At 42.8% G+C, this 24,078-nt stretch overlaps 2 protein-coding genes across 3 annotated transcripts in view; one reads left to right on the plus strand and one right to left on the minus strand.

Annotated features, from left to right (window-relative positions):
- Positions 1–18,555, minus strand: part of glt1d1 (glycosyltransferase 1 domain containing 1) — a 35,208-nt gene extending 16,653 nt beyond the window's left edge. For both annotated transcript variants that reach the window (XM_084181049.1, XM_084181048.1), the window contains exons 1-6: positions 18,351–18,555; positions 16,380–16,531; positions 14,534–14,639; positions 12,865–12,916; positions 10,163–10,199; positions 9,030–9,086 (exon numbers count right to left, since the gene is read on the minus strand). In XM_084181049.1, coding sequence (XP_084037175.1) covers positions 9,030–9,086; positions 10,163–10,199; positions 12,865–12,916; positions 14,534–14,639; positions 16,380–16,531; positions 18,351–18,418 — 472 coding nt within the window. In that variant the 5' untranslated portion in view covers positions 18,419–18,555. The remainder of the gene's footprint in view (positions 1–9,029; positions 9,087–10,162; positions 10,200–12,864; positions 12,917–14,533; positions 14,640–16,379; positions 16,532–18,350) is intronic.
- Positions 18,556–19,107: 552 nt separating this feature from the next.
- The window catches only part of slc15a4 (solute carrier family 15 member 4), a 37,771-nt gene continuing 32,800 nt past the window's right edge, over positions 19,108–24,078 (plus strand). Inside the window, exons 1-3 of the mRNA XM_084180578.1 lie at positions 19,108–19,281; positions 19,538–20,161; positions 21,272–21,564. Coding sequence (XP_084036704.1) covers positions 19,586–20,161; positions 21,272–21,564 — 869 coding nt within the window. The 5' untranslated portion in view covers positions 19,108–19,281; positions 19,538–19,585. The remainder of the gene's footprint in view (positions 19,282–19,537; positions 20,162–21,271; positions 21,565–24,078) is intronic.

The following is a 24,078-nucleotide window of genomic DNA, read 5'->3' on the forward strand; positions in this document are numbered from 1 at the left end:
GTAGTACCTAACAATTCACAACAATACACAAATCTAAAAAGTAAAAGAATGGAATTAAGAAATATATAAATATTAGGACGAGCAATGTCGGAGTGGCATTGGCTAAAATACAGTAGAATAGAATACAGTATATACATATGAGATGAGTAAAGCAGTATGTAAACATGATTGAAATTACTAGTGTTCCATTATTAAAGTGGCCAGTGATTCCATGTCTATGTATACAGGGCAGCAGCTTCTAAGGCGCAGGGTTGAGTAACTGGGTGGTTGCCGGCTAGTGATGTATATTTAACAGTCTGATGGCCTTGAGATAGAAGCTGTTTTTCAGTCTCTCGGTCCCAGCTTTGATGCACCTGTACTGACCTCGCCTTCTGGATGATAGCGGGGTGAACAGGCCGTGGCTCGGGTGGTTGATGTCCTTGATTATCTTTTTGGCCTTCCTGTGACATCGGGTGCTGTAGGTATCCTGGAGGGCAGGCAGTGTGCCCCCGGTGATGCGTTGGGCAGACCGCACCACCCTCTGGAGAGCCCTGCGGTTGCGGGCGGTGCAGTTGCCGTACCAGGCCGTTATACAGCCCGACAGGATGCTCTCAATTGTGCATCTGTAAAAGTTTCTGAGGGTCTTAGGGGCCAAGCTGAATTTCTTCAGCCTCCTGAGGTTGAAGAGGCGCTGTTGCGCCTTCTTCACCACACGGTCTTGTGTGGGTGGACCATTTCAGATGGTCAGTGATGTGTACGCAGAGGAAATTCAAGCTTTCCACCTTCTCCACTGCGGTCCCGTTGATGTGGATAGGGGCATGCTCCCTCTGCTTTTCCTGAAGTCCACGATCAGCTCCTTCGTTTTGTTGACGTTCAGAAGAGGTTATTTTCCTGGCACCACTCCATCAGGGCCCTCACCTCCCCCCAGGGTACCAAAACATTTCTGCAGCATTGAAGGTCCCCAAGAATACAGTGGCCTCCATCATTCTTAAATGGAAGAAGTTTGGAACCACCAAGACTCTTGCTAGAGCTGGCCACCCGGCCAAACGGAGCAATCGGGGTAGAAGGGCCTTGGTCAGGGAGGTGACCAAGAACCCGATGGACACTGACAGAGCTCCAGAGTTCCTCTGTCGAGATGGGAGAACCTTCCAAAAGGACAACCATCTCTGCAGCACTCTACCAATCAGGCCTTCATGGTAGAGTGGCCAGACAGAAGCCACTCCTCAGTAAAAAGGCACGACAGCCCGCTTGGAGTTTGCTAAAAGGCACCTAAAGGACTTTCAGACCATGAGAAACAGGATTCTCTGGTCTGATGAAACCAAGATTGAACTCTTTGGCCTGAATGCCAGGCGTCACATCTGGAGGAAACCTGGCACTATCCCTACGGTGCATCATGCTGTGGGGATGTTTTTCAGCGGCAGGGACTGGGAAAATAGTCAGGATCGAGGGAAAGATGAACGGAGCAAAGTACAGAGAGATCCTTGATGAAAACCTGCTCCAGAGCGCTCAGGGCCTCCGACTGGGGCGAAGGTTCACCTTCCAACAGGACAACGACCCTAAGCACACAGCCAAGACAACGCAGGAGTGGCTTTGGGACAAGTCTCTGAATGTCCTTGAGTGGCCCGACCAGAGCCCGGACTTGAACCCGACCGAACATCTCTGGAGAGACCTGAAAATAGCTGTGCAGCGACGCTCCCCATCCAACCTGACAGTGTTTGAGAGGATCTGCAGAGAAGAATAGGAGAAACTCCCAAAATACAGGTGTGCCAAGCTTGTAGCGTCATACCCAAGAAAACTCAAGGCTGTAATCGCTGCCAAAGGGGCGTCAACAAAGTACTGAGTAAAGGGTCTGAATACTTATGTAAATGTTTTATTTCCATTTTTGTTTTTATAAATTTGCTGACATTTCTAAAAACCTGTTTTTTATTTGTCATTATGTGGTAGTGTGTGTAGATTGATGAGGGGAAAAAAACGATGTAATCAATTTTAGAATAAGGCTGTAAGGTAACAAAATGTGGAAAAAGTCAAGGGCTCTGAATACTTACCCGAATGCACTGTAGCAATTGATGCAGGCACTCAGGATAAAACTAAGAGTGCCCTTACCGGAGACAACCCATAGAAATTCAATTTCTGTGTCACGCTTGAACTCCTTCCAACCTCTAAGAAGAATGGGGGCTTTATAATGATCCTTACCTTAGTTGATGGTTCATGTGCTGTGCACCACTGAGATTTCAACTAATCTTATTTTGGCTGCTTAATATAAGAACTCAAGGTATACAGTAACAAATACAGACAGCTTCTTGGAATGAAACAGGGGTGATTAAAAGGCCTACAGTTAAGAGATATTGTCGCAATCTGGCCAACCAGCAATTAATGACATAGTTTATGAGTGTGACAACTACAGCAACTAAAAGGGTTGACCATAGGGAAGAAATAACAGGTTGTCAACAAACCAGGACTATGTTAAACCAACATGCAACTGATGCATTAAAGTAACCAGATCCTTCTCACGTTAGGTCAGGCAACAATTCTAACTTAAGAGTCTGTAAATCCACATGAGTCTCTGACATTGTGAAATTGTCATTGACCTAACAGGTGCGGTTAGTACACCCAGAAAATGAGACCGACAGCCATTACACAAAGGAGGATAATATAATGTACTACAGTTGAAGTCGTAAGTTTACATACACCTTAGCCAAATACATTTCAACTCAGTTTTTCACAATTCCTGACATTTAATCCTAGTAAAAATTCCCTGTCTTAGGTCAGTTAGGATCACCACTTTATTTTAAGAATGTGAAATGTCAGAATAATAGTAGAGAGAATGATTTATTTCAGCTTTTATTTATTTCATCACATTCCCAGTCGGTCAGAAGTTTACATACACTCAATTAGTATTTGGTAGCATTGCCTTTAAAATTGATTAACTTGGGTCAAACATGTCGGGTAGCCTTCCACAAGCTTCCCACAATAAGTTTGAATAATGAATTTTGGCCCATTCCTCCTGACAGAGCTGGTGTAACTGAGTCAGGTTTGTAGGCCTCCTTGCTCGCACACGCATTTTCAGTTCTGTGCACACATTTTCTATAGGATTGAGGTCAGGGCTTTGTGATGGCCACTCCAATACCTTGACTTTGTTGTCCTTAAGCCAACTTTGGAAGTATGCTTGGGGTCATTGTCCATTTGGAAGACCCATTTGCGACCAAGCTTTAACTTCCTGACTGATGTCTTGAGATGTTGCTTCAATATATCCACATAATTTTCCCTTCCTCATGATGCCATCTATTTTGTGAAGTGCACCAGTCCCTCCTGCAGCAAAGCACCCCCACAGCATGATGCTGCCACCCCCGTGCTTCACGGTTGGGATGGTGTTCTTCGGCTTGCAAGCTACCCCCTTTTTCCTCCAAACATAACGATGGTCATTATGGCCAAACAGTTCTATTTTTGTTTCATCAGACCAGAGGACATTTCTCCAAAAAGTACGATCTTTGTCCCCATGTGCAGTTGCAAACCGTAGTCTGGATTTTTTAATGGCGGTTTTGGAGCAGTGGCTTCTTCCTTGCTGAGCGTCCTTTCAGGTTATGTCGATATAGGACTTGTTTTACTGTGGATAAAGATAAATTTATACCTGTTTCCTCCAGCATCTTCACAAGGTCCTTTGCTGTTGTTCTGGGATTGATTTGCACTTTTCTCACCAAAGTACGTTCATCTCTAGGAGACAGAACGCGTCTCCTTCCTGAGCGGTATGACAGCTGCGTGGTCCCATGGTGTTTATACTTGCGTACTATTGTTTGTACAGATGAACGTGGTACCTTCAGGCGTTTGGAAATTGCTCCCAAGGACGAACCAGACTTGTGGAGGTCTACAATTATTTTTCTGAGGTCTTGGCTGATTTCTTTTGATTTTCCCATGATGTCAAGCAAAAAGGCACTTGACTCAAATGATGTCAATTAGCCTATCAGAAGCTTCTAAAGCCATGACATCATTTTCTGGAATTTTCCAAGCTGTTTAAAAGGCACAGTCAACTTAGTGTATGTAAACTTCTGACCCACTGGAATTATGATACAGTGAATTATAAGTGAAATAATCTGTCTGCAAACAATTGTTGGAAAAATTACTTGTGTCATGCACAAAAGCAGATGTCCTAACAGACTTGCCAAAACTATAGTTTGTTAACAAGAAATTTGTGGAGTGGTTGAAAAACAAGTTTTAATGACTCCAACCTAAGTGTATGTAAACTTCCGACTTAACTGTATTATTACCTATGCCTAATTGTCTACAATTGTTTGATTGGCATGGTCAGTAAATTAGACTTAAAAACCTGTATACTTGTCTATAATCAGTGGTGTAAAGTACTTAAGTAAAAATACTTTAAAGTACTACTTAAGTAGTTTTTTGGGTTCTGTACTTTACTATTTATATTTTTGGCAACTTTTACTTCACTACATTGCTGTAGAAAATAATGTACTTTTTACTCCATACATTTTCCCTGACACCCAAAAGTACTCGTTACATTTTGACAGGAAAATGGTCCAATTCACACACTTATCAAGAGAACATCCCTGGTCATCCCTACTACCTCTGATATGGCGGACTCACTAAACACAAATGCTTTGTTTGTAAATTATGTCCGCCAATAATAAAATAGTGTCATCTGGTTTGCTTAATATAAGGAAGTTGAAATGATTTATACATTTTAGCAATTCCATTTACTTTTGATAATTAAGTATATGTAAAACCAAATACTTTTAGACTTTTACTCAAGTAGTATTTTACTGGGTGACTTTCACTTGTACTTGAGTAAAAGTAAAGATACCTTAATAGAAAATGACTCAAGTATGACAATTGAGTACTTTTTCCACCACTGTCTATGACCTATTCTCTAATTTAGAAAATAATAATAATAATAGCTACCAATCAATTCCTAACATATCTCTACCTCAATTACACATACAATACATACCAACTCCTGACACGGACTCACAAAAAAATATAATCCCACTCATAAGCAAATAAAATTGCTTGCACACACACAGAGCCAGTAAACACGTGACCGTGCTGCAGTGACAGACAGTGAAATCCCTTCCTGCCAGATAAGGCCAAGTCAAGAAGATAAGGCAGACATTTAATACTATTACAGAGCATCTTAAAATGACAGCGCACAGAGTGTGTGACAGTCAGGCCACTGACCCCAGGCCTGCTGGAGCGTAGGGAGGAAGCAAGCAGACTGTTGAATCCCAGCCAAAACCAATACAAAATAAAATAAAAAAACACTGCACTGTTCACAAAGGGGATGATTAAAGACACAAGCAGCACCAAGTGAGGTAGGGATCAGGGCCCTACTGTATCACAGCTTTCATTTATATAAAACAAAGCAGTAAAAAAAGATGTGGCGCATTGGTTACTTTTGTGAGATCAACAAAATCTCCCATCCACCCCATACAGTCTGTGCAGCATAAGACTCTGCAGCAGGGACATTGAAACCTGATACTTCAGCACTCCCTGATTTCCCCTTCCCTCCTCTCTTTACCAACAGCCCTATGGGACCTGGAGGAATACCACAACTCGGAACCTGTTTTTGTGACTTCCTTACCGGCCTTGTGAAATGTTCACAGGTCTATGATGCAATAGAGAAATAATACAATCATGTGTAATTTAAACTGAATTTCCTCCCACCAATTCAGGGGAGGACAAAGGGTGTCAGTTAGGATACAACCTTTTCACGACTTCAGATCTAAATGGAGACAGAGAAAGAATGTCGAAGAGCTGGAAAAAAAGTTCACAGGCCTGTCAAAGCAGGCAAAATAATCCAATACAAACAGAGAAAATAAAACCCTCCGGAGACTTAAAAACAATTCATCTTTCTTCAGGGGAGAAACTGAATTGGACAAATTGTCTGTTGTGCCAGCAGCATTTGTTTTTTGCCTGTCTCCTGTCCCTTGTATCGCAGAAACACTTTTTTGTTCTTCTGCCTTTGATCTTGAGGGGCACTTTGCATAGCTCCCTGTCATTGTTCAGTGTGTGTGTGTTCTGTGGCTCCTGTCAGTACGTCTGGGGACTGCCACATTGTAAAACATACTGAACACAGAGGCTAAATAAGAGCTTCTGAAACACTGCAGCTTTCCAAACATAATTTAAACGGAATTTAGGGCAACCATAGGGAGTTAGACTTGGGACAGATTCAGAAAACCCATTCCCTACAGTGTAAAACCTGCCTTACCTCAGAAGACCCCTGCCTGTACCCGGCCCTCACCGCCCCCTCAACCCCCTGTGATCCACCAGGGCTGTCTGTCACTCACCAGCCTGCTCTCCTTGGCCCTGCACCTGCCTACACCCTCAACCCCACAGTGCACACAGCAGGGGGGCACCACTACTGATACTGAGCCTCTTTGATGGAGCTGCAGCCTCAGGATCCTCCTAACACTACACTCTCTGCCCTTGGAGGTTTCACCACAACCAAAGGGTAATACAGAGACAGAAGCATCTTCAATCAGGCAGCTGGGTTGCCTGGGCCTCATGTTCCACTGAGGTGGTACACTACATGACCAAAAGTATGTGGACACCTGCTCGTCGAACATCTCATTCCAAAATCATGGCATTAATATGGAGTTGGTCTCCCTTTGCTGCTATAACAGCCTCCACTCTTCTGGGAAGGCTTTCCACTAGATGTTGGAACAATGCTGCAGGGACTTGCTTCCATTCAGCCACAAGAGCATTAGTGAGGTCGGGCACTGATGTTGGGCGATTATGCCTGGCTCGCAGTCGGCGTTCCAATTCATCCCAAAGGTGTTCGATGGGGTTGAGGTCAGGGCTCTGTGCAGGCCAGTCAAGTTCTTCCACACCGATTTCGACAAACCATTTCTGTATGGACCTCGCTTTGTGCACGGGGGCATTGTCATGCTGAAACAGGAAAGAGCGTTCCCCAAACACTTGGAAGCACAGAATCGTCTAGAATGTCATTGTATGCTGTAACGTTAAGATTTCCCTTCACTGGAACTAAGGGACCTAGCCCAAACCATGAAAAACACCTCCAGACCAATATTCCTCCTCCATCAAACTTTACAATTGGCAGTATGCATTGGGGCAGGTAGCGTTCTCCTGGCATCCGCCATACCCAAATTCGTCTGTCGGACTGCCAGATGGTGAAAAGTGATTAATCACTCCAGAGAACGCGTTTCCACTGCTCGAGTCCAATGGCGACAAGCTTTACACCACTCCAGCCGATACTTGGCATTGCGCATGGTGATCTTAGGCTTGTGTGAGGCTGCTCGGTCATGGAAACCCATTTCATTAAGCTCCCGACAAACAGTTATTGTACTGACGTTGATTCCAGAGGCAGTTTGGAACTCGGTGAGTGTTGCAACCGAGGACAAACTATTTTTACATGCTACACACCTCAGCACTTGGTGGTCCAGTTCTGTGAGCTTGTGTGGCCTACCACTTCGCGGCTGAACCGTTGTTGCTCCTAGATGTTTCCATTTCACAATAACAGCACTTACAGTTGACCGGGGCAGCTCTAGCGATGCAGAAATTTGATGAACTGACTTGTTGGAAAGGTGGTATCCTATGACGGTGCCACGTTGAAAGTCACTGAGCTCCTCAGTAAGGCCATTCTACTGCCAGTGTTTGTCTATGGAGATTGCATGGCTGTGTGCTCGATTGTAACACCTGACAGCAACGGGTGTGGCTGAAATAGCCGAATCAACTAATTTGAAGGGGTGTCCACATACTTTTGTATATATAGTGTATCTTGGAGTGCGCTCCCTGGGCCATGACTCTCGCTTAGATTAACATTCTACCCTCAAAGACCCCCACACACACATTTTGAGCTTAAAAGGGCCTACTCTAACCTACATACAAGAGGAGAGTTTTAGTTATCAGCCATTCTCACTGTGTGTCATGGTGCAATTGCATGGGAGGGCACAACAAGCCTTGTTTGGCAGAACGAACATGCTCTGCTTTACTTTGAGACAAAACAAAAGGAAAGAAAAAAACTGATATTGAAAAGGAAAACATGCAGATGAGAAAGGGTCCCCCACTGTGCCGAAGTGTGTGTGAAGACATGGAGGGGACAAGTTGACAGGATAGGCTAAAGGATTGATCTCTTTCTGACGCTGGAGGCGTTGATTCTGCCAGCACGTTTTGTTGTGTCTGAGAAGAGCCTAGAATTAAAGTTATGAAGACTGAATAATTATTATTCTGGGAGTAGAAATAGGACCTCAGCATGCCAAAGTACAAAAGAGGGAATATAACAACTAATCTGGTAAACAACATGGAAACAAAGGCATCCAACAAGAATCTAATAACAACCACAAGACTGCATGAAAATCAACTCTTTTTCTGACACTGAAAAATATATATATTTTTAAATACTAAAAGGAGCCTACAATTTGTAACTGTTAATTAATTCTGGTTTACATGTTACAAAGTTTTATTAGTTGGATGTACAGGATACACATGGTATACACCGTACCATGTCCAGGTAGGCAGGATATTGCATGCTTTCTCACACACAAACATGCAGAGAAAAACAGCACAGGCAGTCTTTTTCACACCTTTATATTAGAAAGTATTAAACTACAAAGAATCAACAGCTGAGCAGCCACTCTTCTCTCATGTATACTGAATGGGGAAGTGACTGTTGGCAATCAGTATTACTGGCACCAGTGTAGAAACCTGGTTAGGAATGGCCTTGTATAGGAGAGCTATTAATCACAGGGTGTTGGAGAGCTGCATTCCTGAACTGCCCTGAGCTCTGATGTACCTGGGATGGAAATCGTCCTACAATGTTCAATTTAAAGTCAGGGCTGTGTGTGGGGAAGCTACTTTGAGTAATGACATACATTTAATATGGTGGTGGTGGGATAGGGACTGAGAGGAGTAGATGGAGCAAGCGAGGAGAGAGGGACGAGGGGGAGATGGGTGAGAGCGAGAGAAAAGGGCTAATGTGCATGTCCTCCAGGTCTTCTTCCATGTTGTTGCTTAAAAACCTGTCATCTATGGTTTATTTCCCCGATTTGTTTCCAAGTTAACTTTTGTGAAAAAAGTACCTGAGCGCCTTAGAAATTCCCTCCAGCTGAAGCTCTGAGCCACCTCAGTCTTGATCCCTTCAGAACCAAAGAAAAGAAACAGTGTGTCTGTGAAAGAGGCCACATCCAAAGGATAGGTCATTGTATTTTCCAAGAAAGAGTTAAGTAATATTAATGGTCCATTGCAGCCGTTGTTATCTCAATATCAAATCATATCTGGGTAACAATTAAGTACCTTACTGTGATTTAAAATGATTAAAAAAAAAAAAAAAAAACTTCTTAGCAAAATAACATTTCTCAAGCAAGAATTTTGCTAGGACTGTCTGGGAGTGGTCTGAGAGAGGGGCCTCATTAAAAAGGAGCCTAATGGGAGGGATATGTAACCTTAAAACTATCAGTTATTGGCAGAGAGGAGGGCAAACTCACTTTGTTACATGTCACCAGGCAGTCCAAAAACCACACCCAGCCAAACAAGATGAAATCTCAGACAGTCTTTTTAAACAGCTCAGATACTAAAAGTGCATTATAATCATTTTCACAATATTATTCCAACCTCAGTGTAGAAATATAAAACACTGAAAAATCTATTTTTTGACTGCACTGCCCGTAATACGGACATATAGTATGTCATCTGTGGGCGGTAACTTCGGGGTCATAGGATTAATTATCATTTACTGAAGTCCCTGACTTTCTCAAAGGTTCATATCTATCATTAGGTCAGCCTCCTCCATATGAACACGCTAATGTGCTCTGCATCTCCGTGCAACTTATCACACATACTCCACATTGGGTGATGACGATTGACCACTACTGTGTGACATGAGGTAAGATAACACATCTGGGATTGCTAACTGCTGACACGTTACATCTTTCACAGGTGGGTGCATGCATCATGTTTTGTTTGTGCTGGTCCGGGGCACTATTGGCTCAGCAGACTTACGGCTTGGAGACCTACAGTACACCTCTCTGTGCTGCTTTGCGCTGACCCATGTGGTGTGACAGATAGCCAATGGCAAGAGCGACTCAAAATACTCTACTTCAGCATGTTATGGTGGGAGAACTGCCAAAGCTGCTTAATGCAACAGCAAATACTGCCACAGACACACAGGGAAGCACAGCTATGGGCAGTGAATATTTCATCCTGCAGAGCTTACCTTGCGGCTGGACGTAGATTTTGCTGCTTTGGGACAGCTGGTAGAATGAAAACAGAGAATATGATATTGGAAAAAATACTGAAAGTTGAATGCAGCAATTTAAACATAATAAAGTATTTGCAAAGTAAGACATACCCCATTAAGTAGCACTAACAAGTATGGTGACAAGCAGTTTCATAACAGAATATTTTTTCTCCCACAGATAACTGTTAGCAATAATATGTGTACGGTTTTCTTTTCTTTTTTTGCGTTCAATTTGCAGTGTACAAATTATTTATAACTGCTGTATGTTCCGGCCCCCCGACCTCAGGGAAAAGGGGATGGTCGGGGGGCCGGAACATACAGCAGTTATAAATAATTTGTACACTGCAAATTGACCGCAATAATCACAAACAGATACAGTATTTGACAAAAACAGAATAATTTCAAACCTTGATGACATTGGGATACGATCACATATGCCTCTCTATGCGTGGGTATACTTGGGAACAGATTTCCTAAATTAAAAATCACTTTGAGATAGATTTGCTGTGGAAATTATCTTTCTTGGTAATCTAATTTAACCTTGGCATATTTGTATACAGTGCCTTCAAAAAGTATTCATATTCCAAATGTTGTTGTGTTACAGCCTGAATTCAAAATGGTGAAAAGTGAAAACATGTTTTTAGAAATGACAGCAAATGTATTCAAAATGAAATACAATATATTTGCACATTATTCTTTTTAAAATTCTTCAAGCTCTGTCATGTTGGTTGTTGATCATTGCTAGACAGCCATTTAAGTCTTGCCATAGATTTAAACTGATTCAAGTCAAAACTGTAACTAGGCCACTCAGGAACATTCAATGAATGTCATCTTGGTAAGCAACTCCAGTGTATATTTGTCCTTGTGTTTTAGGTTATTGTCCTGCTGAAAGGTGAATTTGTCTCCCAGTGTCTGTTGTAAAACAGACCAGGTTTTCCTCTAGGATTTAGCCTGTGCTTAGCTCTATTATGTTTATTAAAGACTCCTGAGTCCTTGCCGATGACACACATACCCATAACATGATGCAGCCACCACCATGCTTGAAAATATGAAGAGTGGTACGCAGTGATGTGTTTGTTGTGTTGGATTTGCCCCAAACATAACGCTTTGTATTCAGAACATAAAGTTCATTTATTTGGCACATTTTTTGCAGTTTTACTTTAGTGCTTTATTGCAAACAGGATGCATGTTTTGGAATATTTTGATTCTGTACAGACTTCCTTCTTTTCACTCTGTCAATTAGGTTAGTATTGCGGAGTAACTACAATGTTGTTGATCCTCAGTTTTTTTTAACTGTAACTGTTTTAAAGTCACCATTGGCCTCATGGTGAAATCCCTGAGCGGTTTCCTTCCTCTCCGGCAACTGAGTTAGGATGGACACCTTTATCTTTGTAGTGACTGGGTGTATTGATACACTATCCAAAGTGTAATTAATAACTTCACCATGCTCAAAGTGATATTCAATGTCTGCTTTTTTTATTTATACCCATCTACCAACAGTTGCCCTTCTTTGCGAGGCATTGGAAAACCTCCCTGGCCTTTGTGGTTGAAATTCACTGCTTGACTGAGGGACCTTTGAGATAATTGTATGTGTGGGGTACAGAGATGAGGTAGTCATTCGAAAATCATGTTAAACACTATTATTGTACATAGTGAGTCCATGCAATTTACTATGTGACTTGTTAAGCACATTTTTACTCCAGAACTTTAGGCTTGCCATAACAAAGGGGTTGAATACTTATTGACTCAAGACATTGGAGCTTTTCATTTTTAATTAATTAGTAAAAATGTCTAAAAACATAATTCCACTGACATTATGGGGTATTGTATGTAGGCCAGTGACACAATCTCAATTTAATAACATTTTCAATTCAGGCTGTAACACAAAATGTGGAAAAAGTCAAGGGGTGTGAAGACTTTCTGAAGGCACTGTGCATCACCACCGCAAAATAAGCATAAACAGTCATCACCAAGTGAAAGGGGTGAGCCCATGCCAATAATTCACAGTTGATGGAAAGGTAATTGACTGGATGTTATCACACAGGCTAGATCTATCCCTCATGTGTGTTTCAATAAAAAGCGTGGCACAAACTCCCTGCGCCTGCCCTGATTGCATGCTGTCACTGCTAGATGACAGTGATAAAGCGTGCCATTCACCTTAATCTGGAAATAAAACATGGTAATATTGTTTTATTGCCACATTATTATGGGACAGGGCAGGATATTGTGTTTTGGTTAGTAAAACCATTCTGTTTTATTTATTGTGGCTGTCAGGTTCCTGCTGTCTTTTGATGTGCTGTAAAATGGAAGTGAAAAATATTTAACTCGCTTCCACAATGACCTCTGAGATGGCTTGCCCCTTTAGACTGCCATGTTTTGGCTATCATTACACATATCACACACATCATTTTGCACAATATTAGCAGAAATCTCCATTACGACTGCCATGTTCTCAATACAGATTTATATTAACATTTCAATGAACCAGCTCCTGTATAACTGAGAGACATACTGTAATTAAACACTATGGTAGACTTAAAACACAACTGGCCATGTACTTGAATGAGCCAGCTTTGAACCCCCACTTTACAGTAAGTGTACTTGCTTGGTTTAAAATGATCATATGTGAGCACTGTACTACAAGTAGTAGTTAAAACTGATGAATGAATCATAGCTACCAGAAATACTTCAGCCTCTGCCTTCAGTTTGTCAGTAAATGCAACAGCAAATCTGTAAAAAATAAGAAAAAGAAAACCCATTACTTTACATTTTAGTCATTTAGCAGACGCTCTTATCCAGAGCGACTTACAGGAGCAATTAGGGTTAAGTGCCTTGCTCAAGGGCACAGACAGATTTTTCACCTAGTCGGCGATTAGAACCAGCAACCTTTCAGTTACTGGCACAACGCTCTTAACCACTAAGCTACCTGCCGCCAACTTTAGTTAATGGTCATGGACAGTATGATAATAAAATTGTCTTTCCGGGTTGGCATCTATGTCACACCTTTCCAAACAATAACAGTTGAGAAAATATCAGAGCAGAAATCAAAGGCAATGACAGCAACTCCACAAAAACCTCCTAACTGAGGATGAGTAGGTGAGGGTGGAGAAGTTGCTGCTGCTGGTTTGAGGAAGGATTTGTGCGTGAATTTATATGTTTTTTGGGGGGTCTGATACCAATTCAGATTTTTTTGGAGACAAACCTAACTGATACCGGTATATCTGTCGATATACTGTTTTACAGCAGGAAAATGAAAAAGTGACATTTACCACACAGACTTCTCAAATTGCCTTTAAAAGGAGCAATTGTCCAATATAAGAATGGCCGCAAGTGTTCAGATAAGCATGAGATTCCCTTTTTTCACCCTATTTATTGTATATCGGTTATTGGTGGAATAGAATTATCGCCGATAACGATAAAAGGCCAATGCCGGCTGATAATATCGGTGAAACGATAAATCGGTCGGGCTCTACTAAGAATGCAAAGGGAATGTTGAACAAAAGACAGTAGTGTGCTATATTTCGTAAGGATTGTGAATTGGGCCAACAGGCCTAGCTATGGGTGACTGAATTTCATGATCAAGGTTTGTGAGGAGAGGCGGTAACAGCAGGAGGTGCCATGACTGAGACGTTTGAAATCATGGGACCCAGTTTACACCAGTGCTCCCCAGAGGCAATTATCCCTTTAGACTCACACTAGATGGGTGTTTTACGGTCTGTAAAATCAAACAACACCCTTGAAAATAAAGACACAAAGTTCTCTGTGAAATAAGACGTATAGCCTAGGCTCAGATATTGATGAGCCAATGCACCACTAGCCAGCAGCATTAGGGGCAGGGCGGGATCTCGGGAAGACAGAACACACAACCAGCCCAGCTGGGGTTAGCTTCACTGGTAAGACAGTTCAACCTCACTGTTTCATGCCAGTAATACAGACCATAGAAGGTATCCTAGTGGTAGCTCATAGTAATCCTGTCTTTATTTTCACACACATTCACGCTGTACTTCAGCAAAACCCCTATGGTGGACTATCCACTATATACAGAAACAGTGCAGTCAAGGCAGCAATTACACAAGTGTTGTGTGTGTGTGGTCTTAAAATGTGATACTGTAAATTATAACGTATCCATTCAATAGCAAGTTTATCTGTGTTATATTTTTCCGATCAACTGCATGTGCTTTTTGGTCATGTGTTCAGGGGTAGGCTTATTTAAAATTGCATAAAAGCAAGGGAACTGTCCAGAGTACAGTAGTTGAAAATGGTTAGCATGCATTCTGTATGCATGCTCTGTGGTTCAACTGGACATTAATGGTTTCCAAATCTAGAGTCTGAGAGGCTTGACTTCACCTGGCTTTCAGCAACACCTGCTCCATAACTGCACGTTTCTGCTCAACTTTCACATCTTCATTAATGTCTGTTCCGCCGAAGACTACTCCAAAGGGCACTTGGGTATCTGGTATAAAGAGTAGAAAAGGGGGGTTATTTTAAGGATGTTGATACATTTGAAGGAGTTGGAACCTTTATCCTTATATTATTAGCTAGTTTAGCTACTATGAATGACATTATCAGTACAATTCACCTCAATGAAAGGGTGAATCAATAAGGGAATAAGAAAAGGTGATGAGGCAAACACAGTGCCTTCAGAAAGTATTCACACCAGACTTATTCCACATTTTGTTGTTACAGCCGAAATTCAAACAAATTTCCTCACCCATCCACACACACACAAATACCCCAACATACCAAAGTGATTTTTTTGCAGTTGACATTTTTGCAAATGCATTGAAAATGAAATACATAAATATCTAATTTACATAAGTATTCGAACCCCTGAGTCAATACTTTGTAGAAGCACCTTTGGCGGCGATTACAGCTTTGAGTCATCTTGGGTATGTCTGTATCAGCTTTGCACATCTGGATTTGGGGATTTTCTCCCATTCTTCCTTGCAGATTTTCTCAAGCTCTGTTAAGTTAGATGGGGAGCGGCGGTGAACAGTGATCTTCAAGTCTTTCCACATATTTTCAATGGGATTTAAGTCTGGGCTTTGGCTTGGCCACTCAAGGACTTTCACATTCTTGTTCTGAAGCCATTCCAGTGTTGCCTTGGCTGTATGCTTGGGGTCATTGTACTGTTGGAACATAAATGTTCACCCCAGTCTAAGGTCATTAACACTCTGAAGCAGGTTCTCATCAAGGACTGGCCTGTATTTGGCTCCATTCATTGTTCCTTCTACCCTAACCAGTCTCCCAGACCCTGCCGCTGAAAAGCATCCCCATAGCATGATGCTGCCACCACCATGCTTCACGGTAGGGATGGTGTTAGACAGGTGATGAGCTGTGCCTGGTTCTCCAGACATAGTGCTTTGCATTCAGGCCAAAGAGTTCAATTTATGTCTCGCCAGACCACTGAATATTTTGCCTTATACTCTGAGTCTTTCACATGCCTTTTTGCCAACTCCAGGTGTGCTGTCATGTGCCTTTTTCTCAGAAATGGCTTCCGTTCCATCTGGCCACTCTCCCATAAACTCCAGATTGGTGAAGTGCTGTAGAGACTGTTGTCCTTCTGGCAGGTTCTCTCATCTCATCCAAGGAACTCTGTAGTTCTGTCAGAGTGGTCATTGGGTTCCCTGACCAAGGTCCTTCTTGGCAGAGTCTGGGTAGTTCCATATTTTTTCAATTTCCCAATGATGGAGACCACTATGCTCTTGGAAACTTTCAACACTATAAATAGTTTTATACCCTTCCCCAGATATATGCTTCATCACAATTCTATCTCGATGATCTACAGACAGTTCAGTGATATTGTTTGATACAGTTTCAGCTCTGACAGGCACTGTCAACTGTCGGACCTTATATAGACAGGTGTGTTTCTTTCTTAATCATGTCCAAACAATTGAATTGGTCACAGGTGGACTCCAATCAAATTGTAGCGACGTCTCAAGGATGATCAAAGGAAATTGGATGCACCTGAGCTCAATTTGAAGTGTCATAGCAAAGGGGTGTGAATACTGATGTAAATGCGGTTCTGTATTTCATTTTCAATAACATTTTAAAACACATGTTGTCACTTTCTTATTATGGGGTATTGTGTGTAAAAAATATATTTAATAAATGTTGAATTCAGGCTGTAATACAACAAAATGTGGAATAAGTCAACAGGTATGAATACTTTCTGAAGGTACTGTAACTTCACCTAGAAGGAGCCTGCCTCCTTTGAACAGGTGAATGGCAATAGCACCCTCGAAGGGTGGCTTCTGTTCTATCAATCTGGCCACCTCTACCGATGACTTGAAACCCGTAGCATCTCGAAGCTCACAGGTGTGACCCGCTGATACAATGTGTGCCCTGAAATGAAAAGATTGTAGCTTACAGTTAGCTAGCACTATAGCTATTTCTCGATGTGTAGGTTTACTGGATAGCTAGCTAGATAGGAGCACATCTTCTTATTCTATGGTATATTGGCAATTGCACCATTTCATGTGCATCCCGCCACCTACTGTGCGGGATGGAAACAGGATTCCCACCCGAAAATTTTACAAACTACCAAAAATAAAATAAATAAAACAAATTTACTGTTAAAAAATAAACAGATCTGATCCCTACACAGGCTCAAGGGGAGCCTGGGAGTGCGGGCCATCTTCCGGCACCAGTACCCCTTGCAAGTCTTCAGATGTAAAAGTCCTAAAAACTTTTCTGCCGCAGCCACAATAATGTGCAGTTTCTTAGTCTTCTTTGAGACTTGAGCCATACAGTTTATAACTGTGGCAATGAACACCACAAAAATCTAATTTTTTAACACACAGGGTATCTTTTGACTGACAGCAAACATTTACAACAGGCTGTGGTGCATCCACTACCTAGGATTACTTGTTTTCTCAATTATTTTAATAGCCTCCGCATGGGAGATTCGAATGGTCGCTCTAACTTTTGCCACCTCAAACTCTTTCACCCCAGGAACTCGGGATCATGATCCCCACCACAATTGCAACACCGTCGTCCTTCTTCACAACGTTTTTCAGTATACTCCATCCGTCTGCACACACTTGAAACATGGCCAAAACCTATAGAGTTATTACACTGCAGTGGTTTGGGAACGAAAGCTCTTACATAACCAAGCTTCACATGTGTAGGTAGATGCTCTTTATCAAAAAACAACAGGACCGACAGAGGCTTTCTTCTTTTTCTCCATTCACCCAGGTCAGACGCCGGGCACCAACCACACCAGGAATTCTCTTCAGGAATTCAACCTGAAAATCCGTTGTCACCCTTGAGATGACTCCTTTGACGAGTGCTCTACTCCAAAGTTCAAAGCACAAAACTTCTGTTGTCCGGATTCTTTTGAGGCCGACTGCAATCTTCCTCTGTTCTTCAGAAATACAATGAATCAAAATAAGAACACTACTGGTAACTCTGACAGACTCCACTTTTCCCAGCGCATACTTCACCATTTTTTCACCTCAAATGGGTTTCCCACATATGCATCCTTACTTAACAAACGCATCCCAACAAGAAGTGAATCATTATCATTCATAGACGTATCCTCCACTCCTATTTTAGACAATTTCCTTTTTGATCCAGTTTTCGACACTATGGTAGTCCATTCAGGACATTCATCTTCACCAACTTTGCTCGACGCGCTGCTTGATTCGAACTCAGCATCCACTTCCGCCATTTTACTCCAACTCCAATCTCCTATTAACGAAATACTTTAATTCATTTATTCTGTTATGTTCGCTTCATCGGCAGTTCGGCACTGACATTTCTCCGTAAACGAACCCCCCTCTTCCTCCTCATGTTAACATCCGATCCGTCTCTAGGCGTTCATGTTTTTGATTGATCACGACTGATTCCCCGATGGGAGCGCTGATCCAGCTGATATTAGCCAATAGATTTGACAGCCAATGACAGGCGAGGTGGGTACTGACCAGAGCCGTGCAGTTAGATAAATATGTGGCTCTGGCACTGAACATTGAATGGGAATCATTGGCCATTATTAAGCATGTATTGCAGATCCAACAAGCTATGATTCCTTCTTGTATGCTAAGTCAATTGAGTTCCGGTTTCCAATCATTTAGTTCCCACATTTTCCTGACAGTGAGCTAGCTAGCTAGTACGTTACTTCCTTGTTTTCAAGACAACCCAAAAGCTAGCTATCTAACGTTACCTTATTCTCTCGGCTGTGGTGCAGTTTCCCGTTTTTGGACTGAGGCATGCAAGGAAAAGCAATTTCATAGTTATACCTAGGGCTGTCTCTTCATTTACAATTTGAATAGAGGTTAGATATAAAAAATAATGTTCAATTAGTGTAGAGCTGCCTGAATTACATGCTGTTTATAGTTCATCCTGCTGACACCCATGAGCTACGTCAACGTTGGCACACGTGGGACTGTTGTTTACAAATGACAGTCCGTCTTTCATAATGTTCCCCTGGAAACGAGGAACCTCTCTCTGGCCCCCTCCAGAAAAAGCCTCAGAAAAAGCCTATACCCCTTGTACAACCTAGCTACCATGTAAAAAAAACAATGTAGCTATATATGTATTTATATGGCTATATTTTTTATTCGTTTTATTCAATTTGGAGTACTCTGATCTTCATTCATGACACTCAAGAGAAAGAGGAACTGCAAGTCCTGCAGGAAGTGTTGAAATAATAGTGTTGAATGACTTCCTTTTCGACCAATAGATTATAAGCATGTACCATTCTGGCCAATGGATCTGGGCTAAAATACGACAGTGGGTAGAATTAACATAACTCAACTATGTGCATCTAAACAGCACAGCAAATGCACAAATCACAGATTTGTAAACTGTAGGGATTGACTGGCTCAGTCGCTCAAACTGTCAGTAGTTGTATGCGAAGTCGTTCCATCTGTTTATGGTATGCGGAAAAAAGCACAATTTAGACTGTTGAAGGAGTTTACAGTCACGCGCTAGTGCTGTGACAGGCAGTGTGATTGTCAGTTTCATTACATTTACCCGAGTAGCTAGCTAGCTATTCGCTTTTCTGAACACATTGATTTTGTGACAGGTCGAGCAAATAAACTGTTAAGATAGGAGGCTAAATGGCAGACGTTGGAACGTATCATTCATTAAAGGTACTGTATACTACTTCTCAATGTTATGATGCGAATCATCATCGTGCTAAAGCTAGCATGCTGATGTCATGAACCGCACCAAACTTTGTAAGCTAGCTAATATTCCATACCTTAGTTAGCTATTTTTAAAAACAAGTATCTCTCAAGCTGAACTGGACCACCCTGTTGTAATCTCTCCAACATCTTAACTATTGCAACTATTGTCATAACACTACGTATCATTGTATTTTAATCATCTCGTGGTCATTTTGTTTAGGTTTGACGTTTTTCCAGTAAACATTTCAAGTCAACAAGTCAGCTAAAGATGGCCAGCAGGGATGCCAGTGAGAGCACCCCTCTTTTGGACAGCAGCTCTGTGACTGTAAACAGACCTGTGTCAGTGTTCCAGGGTAGAAGACTGGCATGTGCAACTATTCTGCTGGCAGAATCATTGGAACGAGTGGCATTCTATGGCATCACTTCCAACCTGGTCCTTTTCCTCAACAGTAGCCCATTTTATTGGGAGGGAACTCAGGCCAGCCAGGCACCACTGATGTTCATGGGGGTTACATACCTGATCTCACCATTTGGTGGCTGGCTGGCTGATGCATATCTGGGAAAGTTCTGGACCATTGCTGGCAGTTTGATCCTGTACTTCCTTGGCATACTGTTTTTCCCATTTATAGCAAGTACAGACTCCAGGAATACCCTGTGTGGTGATGAAATGGCATTTCCAGTGCAACCTGCTGAGTGTTTGAGCATAAACAGTACCCTTCCAAGCAATGTGACCTGCCCCACACGGGCACCTTACTGTGGGCCAGTGATCTACACTGGCCTTGTTCTAATTGCCCTTGGTGTGGGAACAGTGAAATCCAACATCACTCCATTTGGGGCAGACCAGGTACAGTATATCTTATGAGTAAACAAAGCAATCCCTCTAAGATCTCTTATGAAAACTTAATGAATGCTCAATTTATTATGCTATCCAATCTAACATAGCCTAATTTATAAAGCCTGAAAGGTTCTAAACATGATCTTACTTTGGTCAGCCTTGTATATGGACTGAAATGGTAATTGTAGAATAGGCAACATTTTGATGTAGTATGCCTGTCATCTCTCTTGGTTTACCATGATAACTCAATCTGCAAGACCCCTGCTGGTTGTCGCAATTTGTCATTTGCATCATGAGGTTTACATTTGGTTAATGCCATCAATCAGGTCAACACACCAGTCATCTGAGGCTGAGAAGAATGCTAGATGAGTAATTGTACATCAACATAGGAAGTGAAACTCACATCTGTCTCTTTCTTTTTCTCATTGAAATTAAGGATTAGGCCTACCTATAAGACCCTTCATGAAAGAGGAAAGCCCATTGCAGTGGGAAATCTCTGAAAGGTTTCATTGTTATTCAAATCTAGCTAAACCACACTGGCCAAAATAGTTATCAAAGAGGTGGTGACTTTGATTAGCACATATTTCAATTCCATCGTCATATGATTTTCAATTGTTTTTTCTTGCTACATTTTTAGTGGATGATTGGTTTAGAGACACCTTTTTTTCATTTTGATTGGTAAATGTTTCATGTGGGATACAAAAAGTAATATTGGGGTAAAATGGTCCATGCCACTCAGTAAAATTAGTTGTTCACCTTCAAAACATTATTAGATTAGCCTATTCATGAGTTAGTGGACAGTCGTATTGCTTTTCACAAGGTTACTTCCCCTTTTTTGAAGCACGGAATAGAAGGAAGATATTAGCAGTGTAGGATGCATCACGTGGTAGTTATACAATCATTTGCTGCCATTGAATGATGGGATTTACAATAACATATTTCCTATGATTAGGCCTACTGTGTATTTTAGATGGCCATACATGCCCATGTTAGGTCTAGCCTATGTCTTGAGTTTGATATAATACTGCAATTCAGTTTCTTTTCTAACGGATGCTGATGGAGTACTGAGGTTGAATGATGATGAAATTGGTTGCCATAACAAGCCTTTTTGCTTCACAGGTAAAAGATCGCGGCCCAGAGGCCACTCGCAGGTTCTTCAACTGGTTCTACTGGTGCATCAACCTGGGGGCCATCTTGTCCCTAGGTGGCGTGGCTTACATCCAGCAGAACATCAACTTCCAGTTGGGGTACATCATCCCAGCTGTGTGCCTGGGTGTCTCCTTTCTGGTGTTCCTGCTGGGGCGTACAGTCTTCATCAACAAGCCTGCTGACGGTAGTGCCTTCACTGATATGTTCAAGATCCTGGGTTATGCCTGCTGCACCGCACAGCCCAAAGAGCCCAACCTGCTACGGTAAGAGGGGCCAGCCAGATCACCATTGTGTTGCTGTTACTTAGTAGTACTATCAGTACATGGATGTGGGCTTGATCAAGGTTGTGAATGAGGCTGGGCTCTCTCTGATCTCGATGGACACCCAATACTCTTAACTTTATAGCAAACATCTTCAAATCTACTTTAGGATTTTAAAAAAGAAAGCTATGTGGTCCTGTATAGCTCAGTTGGTAGAGCATGGCGCTTGCAATGCCAGGATTGTGGGTTCGATTCCCAGCGCCACCCATATGTAAAATGACAAAGAAGCTTGCTTACAAGCCCTTAACCAACAATGCAAAGTAAAAAAAATAAGAAAAAGTGTTAAGCAAAACAACCGGGTTGGGGGTGGGGGGGGCAGTGCAAATAGTCCGGGTAGCCATGATTAGCTTTTCAGGAGTCTTATGGCTTGGGGGTAGAAGCTGTTGAGAAGCCTTTTGGACTTAGACTTGGCGCTCCGGTACCGCTTGCCGTGCGGTAGCAGAGAGAACAGTCTATGACTAGGGTGGCTGGACAATTATGAGGGCCTTTCTCTGACACCACCTGGTATAGAGGTCCTGGATGGCAGGAAGCTTGGCCCCAGTGATGTACTGGGCCGTACGCACTACCCTCTGTAGTGCCTTCCAGTCGGAGGCCGAGCAGTTGCCATACCAGGCGGTGATGCAACCAGTCAGGATGCTCTCGATGGTGCAGCTGTAGAACCTTTTGAGGATCTGAGGACCCATGCCAAATGTTTTCAGTCTCCTGAGGGGGAGTAGGCTTTGTCGTGCCCTCTTCACGATTGTCTTGGTGTGTTTGGACCATGATAGTTCGTTGGTGATGTGGACACCAAGGAACTTCAAGCTCTCAACCTGTTCCACTACAGCCCCGTCGATGAGAATGGGGGCGTGCTCAGTCCTCTTCTTTTTCCTGTAGTCCACAATCATCTCCTTTGTCTTGATCACGTTGAGGGAGAGGTTGTTATCCTGGCACCACACGGCCAGGTCTCTGTCCTCCTCCCTATAGGCTGTCTCATCATTGTCGGTGATCAGGCCTACCACTGTTGTGTCGTCGGCAAACTTAATGATGGTGTTGGAGTCATGCCTGGCCATGCAGTCATGGGTGAACAGGGAGTACAGGAGGGGACTGAGCACGCACCCCTGAGGGGCCCCCGTGTTGAGGATCAGCGTGGCAGATGTGTTGTTACCTACCCTTACCACCTGGGGGCGGCCCGTCAGGAAGTCCATGATCCAGTTGCAGAGGGAGGTGTTTAGTCCCAGGATCCTTAGCTTAGTGATGAGCTTTGAGGGCACTATGGTGTTGAACGCTGAGCTGTAGTCAATGAATAGCATTCTCACGTAGGTGCTCCTCTTGTCCAGGTGGGAAAGGGCAGTGTGAAGTGCAATAGAGATTGCATCATCTGTGGATCTGTTGGGGCGGTATGCAAATTGGAGTGGGTCTAGGGTTTCTGGGATAATGATGTTGATGTGAGCCATGACCAGCCTTTCAAAACACTTCATGGCTACAGACGTGAGTGCTACGGGTCGGTAGTCATTTAGGCAGGTTATCTTAGTGTCCTTGGGCACAGGGACTATGGTGGTCTGCTTGAAACATGTTGGTATTACAGACTCAGTCAGGGACATGTTGAAAATGTCAGTGAAGACACTTGCCAGTTGGTCAGCACATGCTCGGAGTACATGTCCTGGTAATCCGTCTGGCCCTGCGGCCTTGTCAATGTTGACCTGCTTAAAAGTCTTACTCACATCGGCTACGGAGAGCGTGATCACATAGTCATCCGGAACAGCTGGTGCTCTCATGCATGCTTCAGTGTTGCTTGCCTCGAAGCGAGCATAGAAGTGATTTAGCTCGTCTGGTAGGCTTGTGTCACTGGGCAGCTCGTGGCTGTGCTTCCCTTTGTAGTCTGTAATAGTTTTCAAGCCCTGCCACATCCGACGAGCATCAGAGCCGGTGTAGTACGATTCAATCTTAGTCCTGTATTGACTCTTTGCCTGTTTGATGGTTCGTCGGAGGGCATAGCGGGATTTCTTATAAGCGTCTGGGTTGGAGTCCCGCTCCTTGAAAGCGGCAGCTCTAGCCTTTAGCTCATTGCGGATGTTGCCTGTAATCCATGGCTTCTGGTTGGTGTATGTATGTACAGTCACTGTGGGGACGACGTCATCGACGCACTTATTGATGAAGCCAGTGACTGATGTGGCGTACTCCTCAATGCTATCTGAAGAATCCCGGAACATATTCCAGTCTGTGCTAGCAAAACAGTCCTGTAGCTTAGCATCTGCGTCATCTGACCACTTTTTTATTAACCGAGTCACTGGTGCTTCCTGCTTTAGTTTTTGCTTATAAGCAGGAATCAGGAGGATAGAGTTATGGTCAGATTTGCCAAATGGAGGGCGAGGGAGAGCTTTGTATGCGTCTCTGTGTGTGGAGTAAAGGTGGTATAGAGTTTTTTTTTTCCTCTGGTTGCACATTTTAACATGCTGGTAGGAATTAGGTAGAAAGCGC

Source organism: Coregonus lavaretus (genome assembly GCF_964263955.1).
Source record: "Coregonus lavaretus genome assembly, chromosome: 17".
In the NCBI taxonomy this organism is placed as follows: Eukaryota; Metazoa; Chordata; class Actinopteri; order Salmoniformes; family Salmonidae; genus Coregonus; species Coregonus lavaretus.